The sequence below is a fragment of the Hevea brasiliensis genome, chromosome 8 (assembly GCF_030052815.1).
Source record: "Hevea brasiliensis isolate MT/VB/25A 57/8 chromosome 8, ASM3005281v1, whole genome shotgun sequence".
NCBI lineage: Eukaryota > Viridiplantae > Streptophyta > Magnoliopsida > Malpighiales > Euphorbiaceae > Hevea > Hevea brasiliensis.
Genome location: NC_079500.1, coordinates 21,834,660 through 21,846,832, shown reverse-complemented (window position 1 = coordinate 21,846,832; position 12,173 = coordinate 21,834,660). Strand labels below are relative to the sequence as shown.

The 12,173-nt window shown below is 31.9% G+C and overlaps 1 protein-coding gene across 1 annotated transcript; it reads left to right on the top strand.

Moving 5' to 3' along the window:
- Positions 1-1,971, top strand: LOC110651948 (putative FBD-associated F-box protein At1g78730). The gene is made up of 3 exons (XM_058150748.1): positions 1-1,206; positions 1,343-1,531; positions 1,756-1,971. The coding sequence occupies exons 1-3, from the start codon at positions 1-3 to the stop codon at positions 1,969-1,971; spliced, it is 1,611 nt and encodes a 536-aa protein (XP_058006731.1).
- The last annotated feature ends 10,202 nt before the right edge of the window (positions 1,972-12,173 follow it).

Below are 12,173 nucleotides of genomic sequence, written 5' to 3'. Positions count from 1 at the left end.
ATGGACAAACGCATAGAAGCAGTCGATTATATATCAGAATTGCCAGAACATATATTGCATCATATCTTGTCCTTTCTTCCTATCAAACAAATCACTCGAACCAGTGCATTATCAAAGACATGGTTTCAAGTGTGGAAAACCTCTCCGATTTTAGAATTCAATTTTTATGCACTCTTTAGCGGAAATCGAGATCGTTACTATTGTCAAGACTTTGAGATCAGGGAAAGGAACATACAAGAGTTATATAACTTTGTTGAACAAATTTTGTTAAGCCGATGCAAGCATATGGATAATTTGATAAAGTTTACACTTGTTGTGACTTTTATTTATGAGAGACCAGAAATGGTTTCCACTATGGACAAATGGATTGGCTACGCCCTGAAGAGTAATGTTAAACACCTGAAGATTCAAGTTGGTCCAAGCAACGATGATGAAACTTATAAGTACTGCGTGCCTCAAATAGTTCTCAATGCAATTTCAATACAGGTTTTAGATTTGAGCCACTGCAAGTTGCATCTGCCATTTATCGGTAACATGAAATTACCTTTCTTGAAAAAGTTGTCTCTTAGAGTTGTTTTTGCAGATGATGATGTAATTAGCAAACTTATTGCTGGGTTTCCTCTAATTGAATATATGAGTTTCATTACCTGCTATGGTATCAAGTCTCTACAGATATTTGATCTTGTTAATCTCATCCAATTCTGTGCAAAAGATATTGTTCATTTTGAGCGACTTAAGATGGAAACACCAAATCTTCACTCATTCACTCTGCAAGGTCCCACTTGGCCTTCTGTATTAAAGCTGGCTTCCTTGAAAAATTTGAAGAGCCTACATATATTTAATGCTCCCATAACTGATAAATGGTTGTATGAGCAACTGAATAAATTTCCTCACATAGAATGCTTGAGCTTGGCTGACTGCCCTATGCTGGAGAGTATTAAGATTTCTAGTTCTAGTCTTCACAAATTGCGCATAGATTCTTGTGGAAATATGGCTAAACTTCATATTGATATACGTAATCTATATGTCTTCTCTTATTACAGTGATATAATTTCATTTTCTTCAAACAATTTGACCTTACCCAAGGTTAATTTGTATATCAAATCCAATAATATGGACAATTCCTGGTATACTAGATTGATTAGATTACTTGACGAGTTCAATCAATGTTTCAAGATGGTGACTTTGGAAAGTGATACGGGTGAGGTATGTATATTAAATAATTTCTATCATTTGAATCTTTATTTACGTATACTTTGAATTAGTTCACAATTAATACACTCATGGAATTAGTATGTAAATTCTAACTGATATTTATGTGATGAATTATTCATCTTTTCAGAATTATATTATTCCTTGCGAATTGAGAAAACTCACACCACCCCCATCGCATAACATGAAAGAATTGAAACTTTCAATGAATACTAATCACCATCGTCAAATTGCAAAACTTGTGGATGCTATGCTTTGGATTTCTCCACATCTAGAAAGTCTACACATAATTAATTTCAACGTACAATCTTCTTTTAAGGTATGATATTATTTAATTTTATATATAGTAATTCCATTTAAGAATGCTGAATTGTAACAACTAAATTATAGCTTTGCAGTTAAGATAGTTATCACCATTACAAATTATTTAATTTTCTTTTTTGTTAAAATAAATGCATATGAAGTTTAAATCAAGAAAACAAAATGGAAAAATGAAGTTCTAGAATTTTGTAGCTTAGTTTAACGATATTATTTTTCTTACAGTTCTCCTATCAGAAGCAAATTTATGAAGAGTGTATTTGTTACAAGTCTACTCCCATATCCTGCTGGAAAAATTGCATAAAGCAAGTAAAAATAAAACAAAATTTTCCTGCCGTCACAAGGCGTGAAGATGAATGCTTCATGCAAGTTCGTGAACGTGAAGAAAGGAATTTTGCTTTTAGCCAAGACATCTGGGAAAAAATTAGTGATTTCTGTTAATTATGTAACTACCTGATAATCCGCAAGACGCAACGGAATTTTTTTTTCCTTATTTGAGTAATAAGTTTATTATAATATTTTTAATAAAGTCTGTTACAATTAGAATTGTGCAATTTTCAGGTTAAATTGAAAAATTGAACTGAACCAAACGAATTCGGTTTGAGGCTAAATTGCCTATCTTCGTAAGCTTTTTTTTTTTTTTCCAACTTTTTGAAGCTCAATATAATATGCTTCTGCATGCATTGCAATTTAAATTAACTGTACTAAGAATTCACAGTAGATTTACAATTCCAAGTACTAAGAATTCTCTTGGTATAAAAACTCCAATTTTATCAAGAAATCTCCATGCAGTATTTTTAACCATCTTGAAACCTAAAACAAGAGAACAATGCAACTACCATATTACGAATAGAGTAAAAAAGTTTTTACCAAAAACAACTGCACTCCTTAAGGTTTAGAAAAACTCATATCAATTCATACCACAAATAACCTTCATGAAATTAGTATTCAACATTGAAGAATTAATTAAAACAAGCCAGATTAAAGCCAAAAGACAAGCAAAACTTCAAATTCAAACCAACAAAATTCTCACAAATCAATATCAATTACCCCAATAGCTATGGATTCAATAACAGGAAATAATATCACATATGGAAATCAAGAATAACCCACAAGCACCCAATTCTTACTTGAGCTGTGAGAATTGCAGCTCAAATTTCCATATCTCCACTCATGCAATCGGCTTCTACCTTCATATCCGGCCTCACCAGAGATAATTTGTAATTTGATGCAACAACGAGGGAACTTGAAAAAATTTACCTACTTTTGGACCGCACTTAAAGACTACCGACATACCTCCATTACAAAATGAAAGATAAGGTCCAGGTAGCTCTCAACATTCATTACTTGCTGATATCGCAAGATTTGTTAGAACTCCGCCTAAGTAGTTTGCGCTTAGCCGGTCCCAAGCCCGGATAAAAGAGGAGGGTTGCGGTAGGTGACAACCAGCGTAAAAATTTCGTCACACCCTATGATATGGATTCAAATGATATAAACGTTGGGGCGTCCTCTACTAACGACGCGCTACATCGAGCCGGTGTGGTGATAAATATGCAAGGGTGTAGGGCGTTCATCGAAAGCGACGCGCCATGCCGGCGCCCGGGTGTGGTGTTAAGTGAGCAAGGGTTCCCACATCATGGACGGGTGTGGGTAAAGAAGTTAGTCCATAAGACAGATAATAGAACAAATAGTGGAACAGAACACAAGATAGACATAGAAAATAATAGAAGATATCATAGAAGGAGACCAATTAGGAAGGAGCAGGATAGGAGGAGGATCAGGGTTGGTACTTGGAATGTTGGATCACTTACAGGAAAATTAATGGAGCTTGTGGATACCTTGGAAAGGAGAAGGGTGAATATTGCTTGCATTCAGGAGACTAAATGGGTAGGAGAGAAAAGTAAGGAAGTGGGTAATTCAGGGTACAAATTGTGGTTTACCGGAAAGGAGAGAAACAAGAACGGAGTGGGTATAATCATAGACAGGACATTGAAAGACGCAGTAGTAGCTGTGAAAAGAGTAGGAGATAGAATTATACTAGTAAAGCTAGTACTAGATGGAGAAACAATAAATATAGTTAGTGCTTATGCCCCACAAATAGGACTAGACAATGAGAGTAAACAAAGGTTTTGGGAAGATATGGATGATTTAATGCAAAGCATACCGAATGAAGAGAATGTTTTCATTGGTGGAGATTTGAATGGACATGTAGGAAGTGATAGGCAAGGTTATGAGAATGTTCATGGAGGTTTTGGTTTTGGCAGTCGAAATGAGGAGGGAAAAAGCATCCTGGATTTTGCTATGGCATACGACCTAATACTAGCAAATACCTACTTTATAAAAAGAGAGTCACATTTAGTGACTTTCAAAAGTGGGCAACATAGAAGCCAAATCGACTTCCTCTTAACCAGGAAGACAAATAGAGCTCTATGCAAGGATTGCAAGGTCATTCCAGGAGAGGCTTTAACAAGTCAACATAGGTTGGTGGTCTTGGATGTTAAGTTTAGGAACAATTCAAGTAAGGTCAGAAGAAATAGTGTAGCTCGAACAAAGTGGTGGGAGTTCAAAGGAGTAAAGCAAGTGAAGTTCAAAAATGAGCTTCTTGAGTCAGAAGTATGGAAGCTAGATATGGAGGCCAATGATATGTGGATACAGATGGCATCAAAGATTAGAGAAGTAGCTAGAAAAGTACTTGGGGAGTCTAAAGGACATGGACCACCCTCAAAAGAGAGATGGTGGTAGAATGAGGAAGTACAAAAGGCAGTGAAGAGAAAAAGGGAATGGTATAAGAAATTACCTAAATGTGATAATAATGAGGCATATGAACAGTACAAGATAGCAAAGAAAGAGTCAAAAAAGTAATTTAGCCAATCAAGAGCACATGCCTTTGAAAAGTTATATGAGAAACTTGGAACTAAAGAAGGGGAGAAAGATATTTATAGATTAGCAAGGAGTAGAGAAAGGAAATGTCAAGATCTCAATCAAGTTAGGTGCATTAAGGATAAAGAAGGAAAAGTGTTGGTGAAAGATGAGGACACTAAAGAAAGATGGAGAAATTATTTTAATGATCTCTTTAATAATAGTCAAAATGGAAATAGCGTGAATATAGATTATAGAACAATAGAAAAGAATGTAAATTATACTAGAAGGATTAGATCTTTAGAAGTAAAGGAAGCACTTAAGAGAATGAAAGTAGGTAAAGCCTGTGGACCCGATGAAATACCAATTGAAGTGTGGAAGTATTTGGGAGATATGGGAGTGGCATGGTTAACTAAATTATTTAATAAGATTCTAAACTCAAAGAAAATGCCTGATGAATGGAGGAAGAGTATTTTAGTACCTATTTTTAAAAATAAGGGAGACATACAGAGTTGCTTAAACTATAGGGGAATTAAACTCATGAGCCATACTATGAAGTTGTGGGAGAGAGTTGTGGAGTATCGACTACGTCATGATACTTCTATCTCTCTCAATCAATTTGACTTCATGCCTGGTCGTTCAACTATGGAAGCAATCTTTCTCATTAGAAGCTTGATGGAGAAATATAGAGATGGGAAGAAAGATCTACACATGGTTTTTATTGATTTGGAGAAGGCTTATGATAGTGTTCCAAGAGAGGTCTTATGGAATGCGTTAGAACAAAAGAGGGTATCTATTAGGTATATACAAGTATTGAAAGATATGTATGAAGGAGCAACTACTATTGTGCGCACAGTGGGAGGGGACACAAGAGATTTTCCGATCTCAATTGGATTACACCAAGGATCAGCCATAAGCCCTTACCTTTTTACATTAGTTTTAGATGAACTGACGAAACATATACAAGAGAGTATTCCTTGGTGCATGATGTTTGCGGATGATATTGTTCTGATAGATGAGACACGAGAAGGAGTCAATAGGAAGCTAGAACTTTGGAGAAGTACTCTAGAGTCAAAGGGTTTTAAGTTAAGTAGAACGAAGACAGAATACATGCATTGCAAGTTCGGTGAAGGCCAAGCGGTGATAGGGAAGGAGTTAGTTTGAATGGAGTGGTACTGTCCCAAAGTAATCACTTTAAATATCTAGGCTCAGTCCTTCAAGTAGATGGGGGATGTGAGGAGGATGTTAGTCATAGGATTAAAGCCGGATGGTTGAAGTGGAGACGTGCCACGGGAGTTTTATGTGATCGTAAGATTCCCAATAAATTAAAGGAAAAATTTTACCGTACAGCCATACGACCGGCTATGCTATATGGTAGTGAGTGTTGGACACTGAAAAAGTCGTATGCATCTAAGATAAGAGTTGCAGAGATGAGAATGTTAAGGTGGATGAGTGGCCATACTAGACTAGATAAAGTCCGTAATGAAAGTATTAGAGAAAAGGTAGGAGTGGTGCCAATTGAAGATAAGTTGAGAGAAGGGAGATTGAGGTGGTTTGGTCATGTGAAGCGTAGACATACGGAGGCTCCAGTTAGACAAGTAGAGCACATTAGGCTAGAGGATAGAAAGAAAAAAAGGGGTAGACCTAAATTGACTTGGAGGAGAGTAGTACAGCATGACTTAGAAGCATTACACATTTCTGAGGATTTAACCCAAAATCGTTCAGAGTGGAAAAAGCGAATCCATATAGCCGACCCCAAATTTTTGGGATAAAGGCTTAGTTGAGTTGAGTTGAGTTGTATCGCAAGATTTGTTAGCTAAAATCTCTGGTATCTTGGTGCCAGAATTTTTACTCCAGTATCACCAAGACTTGGATTTCAGTCTGCTCTTCTTCGATTTTCTTTCTCATGTTGATTGTATTCTTGAGAATACTGACCTTATGGTTCATTAGAGTGACCCCAGAAGGGGAACCTATTAAGGATATTTACATTCATTTCCTAGTTGTAGTTGTTTTAGATTTGGCATCATTGGGTGATAATATGGATTGGAATATCTTTGGGGTCCTTTTCTTTTTGGCTTGTTAATCCCAGCAAGGTCTCCATTAGCAACAACCTTAACATCTAAGCTTGATACCGTTGTCTATGGCTTGCTCATTCCCCTGCTGTCTAGTTTCTGTGCCTCCAAATTTAATTTATGGGTATTAGTAGACCATTTTGAAGATGCTCTCAATTTTCAAATGGCCTTAATAGGGTACATAATAAAGTTGGCAGCAACTTATCTCATGGTACTCTCTATCAACATGCCTTTCAGAGAAGCTGCTGCTCTTACTCTAAAATTTTTGAATGTTAAAGGCACAAAGGAGATGGGAACATTTTTGAGCTACACTATTCTTGAGGTACTTATATGCATCAAACTAATCAATCTCACCATTCTATTTTATATTGAGAAATAACTAGTAATGTGTTACGTATCAGAGGAGGACGTATAGAAAGAAATAGTGAGTAGTTAGAAACGTTGGGAGTTAGTTTACAGAGTTAGCTTGGAAGTATGTTTGGCGGGAATTAAGAGAGAGGTAGTTACTAAAGTTGCTGAGCTGTAAAGTTGTTGAGCTGTGTAACTACTCTTAGTAATAGGTTGTTACTAAGCTGCTATATAAAGCTCAATAGCTATTCTTGTATTTCATTTTGGAACAATAATCAAGAAATACAACTCTTTATTCTTCTCTTCTTTCTATCTCTCCTCCTAATATTCTTCTCTTCTTCTCTAAATCTTCTATAATTCTTTGTTAGAGACTCTTACCCTAACATAATGTTAGTCGCGGGCAATGCAATTGCTGCTAGAACTTCTCATTGCAAAATTATTGAATGCCTCTGGTTCATTGCCTGTACCTATACTGATATTCATGTTGGACTCAAAGATTAATTCCTAGTGTACTTATGTGTATATATATAAACAAGTGAACTCACTCTTTCTTATTTGTCTCCTTTTCTCCTTGCAGTTAAAGGATCTGGACAGTACTAATGGGATTTTTTTTTTTGATATTTCTATTGACAACATATGCACCACCCCTAATAAAGTTGCTCTATGATCCTCATAAGCATTACATAGGCTATAAGAAAAAATGCATACAGTATGCTCAATGTAATGAGAGGCTCGAGATCCTAGTCTGTGCACATAAACAAGAGGATGCCATGGCAGCAATCAAGTTGCTTGAACTTTCGAATCCTACAAAGCACAGTCCCCATTTCATTTTTGTACTTTGCTTGCAAGAACTTGTTGGCAGTTACACTCCTTTAATCAACCACTAACTAGGCCAAAAAAGCAGTGATTCTGAAGCATCCTGATCACAACCAATCATTGATGTTTTCAAGTATTTGTAAGTTCTCCCTATTCTACTAAAAATTTGACAACTTGTCCCATCTTAAAATAAATAAATAAATAAAACAATTTATATACATAGCACATGGTAAATTAAGAGATTGCATGTATTGTGTCTTCTTGTTGTCTTTCTCAATCAAGTATGTCTAAAATCATCTTCCAATTGAAGGGAATATCATACCCTCTGAGAGCAAGCAATAAACTCAAACAGTTTACCAGCTAAAATAGCTTCCAAATTGACTAAAATCATAACAATAGATGACAAGCTTTTCGCAGAGCCAGAGCTATGATGGTAACCTCATATCTATAATAAAATTAGGATTGTTTAAACTGTCTATCCACCAAAATCGCATGAAATTCTTCTTTGACTATTCCAATTCCATGAGTATCACTTGAATCAACAACGTAAATTACAGCTTGAGTATTTGGAAAATAATATGGTCATAAATAAACAAGCAAATACAGAGCAAGCAATTAAGGGGGATGACCACACAATAAAAGCAGCCAACATGAGAACCCCTAGAAGAAATAGAGTTTGTGGAGCAGAAGCACTTTGTGGAATTAGACAGTCTGGAAGATTCACAAATATAGTTTTAGAAGCAGATTTGACAAGAAAATGGAGTTTTACAAATAGGTTGTCCAAATTTCACTAAAAGTTAAAGAATTACCATTTGCACCACAAAAGCAAAAACACCCACCAAACCATTAATTCCGACAAAAGGCAACTAAAATACTTAATTCTTTGATATTTTAAAGCATTAGTAAAAGTCAAAACTTGAAATTTTTCCGTTCAGAGTACAAATTCCCATCATATATTCATTTTTAAGACCCAATTTTGCATCAAAAATTATTAAAGCAATAATACATTTACCGTCCTAACTATCGAAATTGAGGAATTGAGAATGTGTGGGATGGCTCACCACTGTTCACGCGCATACCAGATTATTGTTTTTAGATCTCCTTCCCTATCGACTTTTGGCTGAATTACGTGCTGACGAAGAAGGGCGGTGTGACAAGGTGTTGCCCGTTTCGGAGACCCCGTGGTTAGAGGAGACAGCACTGGCATCTCTCAATTCCTCACTCAAATCGCGATTATAGGGTGGGGAAATCAAGAATCCATTAGGATTTTGAGAAAAGAAGAATATGGCAAGAGCCGACGACTTCACGACGGCCGGACAGAGTGAGAAGTTTCAGTCCAGAAAGGCACTCTGTTCCAGGGAGAGTTGTTTTTGGATTGAAAAAAAAAAAAAAAAAAGAAAGAATCGAATTATTTTAATAATTTTTAAATTAATTTACTTTTATAAAAGAATTTATGAATTATATTTATATATAAATTATTTAATTTTATTGATTAATAGTTATAAATTGAAATTAAAATTAAATTAAATAATTTAAAAATTAAATTTAAATTAAAAAAATTTTATCAAATCTTAAAAATTAATAAGTTCAAATTAAATTCAATTAAGATAAAGTGATTTAATTTAATTTATTTTTTATTTATTTTAATTTAATTTTAAAATGTAATAATTTTTAATAATGTAATTTTAATAATTTAATTATGTTTGATTTAAGTAAATCGAATGCTCAGACTTAATTTATTTTTTTATTTTTAAAGTTCTAATTATTTATATATTTTATTATTTTGTGAAATATTATGTAATGATTTTCTTTTATAACTTCACTGAATTTATATAAATTGAATATTAATGCTACAATGCTTAAGAATAATTTTAAATTTAATAAGTTAAAAATAAAAGATTCAAGTCAGTCGTGATATATATTAAATACTAAATAAAATTAATATTATAGAGAATCATGTGAAAAGGAAAAATTAGCAATACATACTTAAATTCATAGTAAATAATTTATCATATTCCTACCAGCTAATACATATATCTCATTACATATTATTTATCTTATATGGTGATGCAACTCCTAATTACGAACCACTTCAAATTTGGATTCCAAGTCGAAAATTTTCATGTTACTCCCTATTTGGAAAACTCTACGACAAAAGTTAAATTCGTAATCTTCGCCGTCAACCAATTTTCAAAAAAACACACACAAAAAAAATTAATATTATAAAAATAAAAATATAAAAATATAAATTATTTTTTTATTCAATAAATAATATAAATACTTACGGATGTTGCTCTCCAGATTTCACTAAAAATGAAATCTTGGGGTTCAAATCCTTTGTAATTAAAATGTATAAGCATAGTATAATTTTCATTATTATTTTCAATCGGCTGACTATGTCCAGTAATAATAGATACTGATCCTTGATTTCTGCAATCTTTACACTAAATAATATATTCTAATCAGTTAAAATAACATATCAATTAAAACTTGGTGATGTATTTTAAACTCAAATATCATATTGTTCAACACTACACTCAAATTTAAAAATATTGCTATAATTTCAATCAATTTATTTTAATAATTTTATATCAACTTAAACATATTTAACAATTTAGAAATATATATATATATATATATATATATATATATATATATATATTACCTTTTACTTCATTGTTTGGTGGGTGGAATATATAAAAATTTCTTTTTGGCTTATTACCTGACAGTGAATACATTTCAACTGTAATACAAAATATATTATAAATATTATAAATAAAATTAAATAAAAAATAAAATATTTACATAAATAAAATTAATTTTTTGACCTTGAAAAGATATGATAAACCATTATTAGGACCTCCGGCAGATTGTAAATTCTTAAGATTATCGAGTTTAACTTTAACCTTAAGAGCAAATATTACCATGAATAATAATTAATAGTATTATTTGAAAAATGGTTAACGATTTTGTATATTCAAATGAACAAATCTCTTGTTTTTATAAGCCATTAACTTAAAAAATGAAAATTTCATTCAAGCTTAAAAAGGATGAAATTATTGGTAAAATATACCAACAAGTATGAGTAAATTCACCTAAAATGCATTATTATGCGTTAAGTTAATATTCTTTAGGAGCACACATGTAAATTTCTGTTCGCAGGCATTAGTATATATTTGAAAGCAATGCATATACCAATTCATTTTAAAAGGAGGTGGACCCAGAAAAAGAATCAAGAAGTCATTGGTTAACAGAGTTCTTGAGTCTTTTACCATATGCCTTGAAATTTAGAGTTGGCTAATAAATAAATAAAACATAGATTTTATAAAATTTAATTTGATGATCGAAATTACTAATTTTAATTTTCTTTTAATTCATAAAAATCTTTATTAAAAGGATATTACATAATTATTTTAAATAAAAAATATTTTTTAAATTTTAACAAATATTAAAATAAAGTAACAAGTAAAAAAATATGTATGTTTATAAATACAATTATTGGATTATGCAATATTATATAAATACAATATAAAAAATAAAAGAAATATATTTGAAAGTTCTACATAATGATTTCTCATGCATAAAAGTTAGAGACTATATAATTCGAGATGTTAGAATTTATATAATACGGCTTTTGTGAGTGTCAAATTTAATAATATTTTTTTGAATCACTCATTAAAAACAATAAATTTATATCTCTCTCTATATATACTACTTTTGAATTTTATAAAAATTAAGTTTGCATGTATATGCTATAAAAAATCTAATAATTAGGCTTTATTAGAATTGGTCGCCGATAAAAATTTTATTACTTATTAAGTAAAAATTGTGAGGGGCATAACCTTACAGGTGCAATTTTATAATTTATCTTTAAATTATTTTTAAGTAAATTAATTTTTATTGGGCAATGTTATTGGCCCAATTTAAATATTTTGAAATTATTGGACCAATAAAAAATATCAAATAATGACCATTATAACAAAAAAAAATTTTTATAACAAAAAATATGACCTGTACTTCATTGTTTGGTGGATAGAGTATATACAAACTTCTTTTTTACTTATTGCCTGGCAGGCAGTGAGTACATTTTAACTGTAATATAAAAAATATTAAAAATATTATAAATAAAATAAAAATAAATAAAATATTAGATTTTTTAAAAAGTGGCCCAATTAAAATATGGGGTTGACTAATTTAACTAATCTGACAGATATCAATAATTAACTATAATATTGGCCAATAATTTAAATTTAGGTCTAAATATTATAATCACTAGACTAGATTGGCCATGCACAAACTAATAATATTATTACTTGATATTTTTATTGGCCCAATAAAGAAAAAATATTGAAAATTTTTATGGGTAAAAAGTATGTTAGGTCAATCTTTTAAATTGATAGTCGGGCTTAGTTATAATAGGCAAATTGTGACGATTATAACATTTAAATATATAGCGATAATAAAATATATGTAACCCATACTTAATATGGGGCTATTTAGGATACTAAACAATAATCTTACTTAAAATAAATTTAGTAAACTAGACAA

What these genes read in the sequence shown, in the direction of transcription:
- LOC110651948 (XM_058150748.1), top strand. Translation starts at nt 1, where the DNA reads ATGGACAAACGCATAGAAGCAGTCGATTATATATCAGAATTGCCAGAA. An exon ending in TGGAAAGTGATACGGGTGAG is followed by an intron (nt 1,207 to 1,342) that starts GTATGTATATTA and finishes TCATCTTTTCAG; the next exon opens with AATTATATTATTCCTTGCGA. An exon ending in ACGTACAATCTTCTTTTAAG is followed by an intron (nt 1,532 to 1,755) that starts GTATGATATTAT and finishes TTTTTCTTACAG; the next exon opens with TTCTCCTATCAGAAGCAAAT.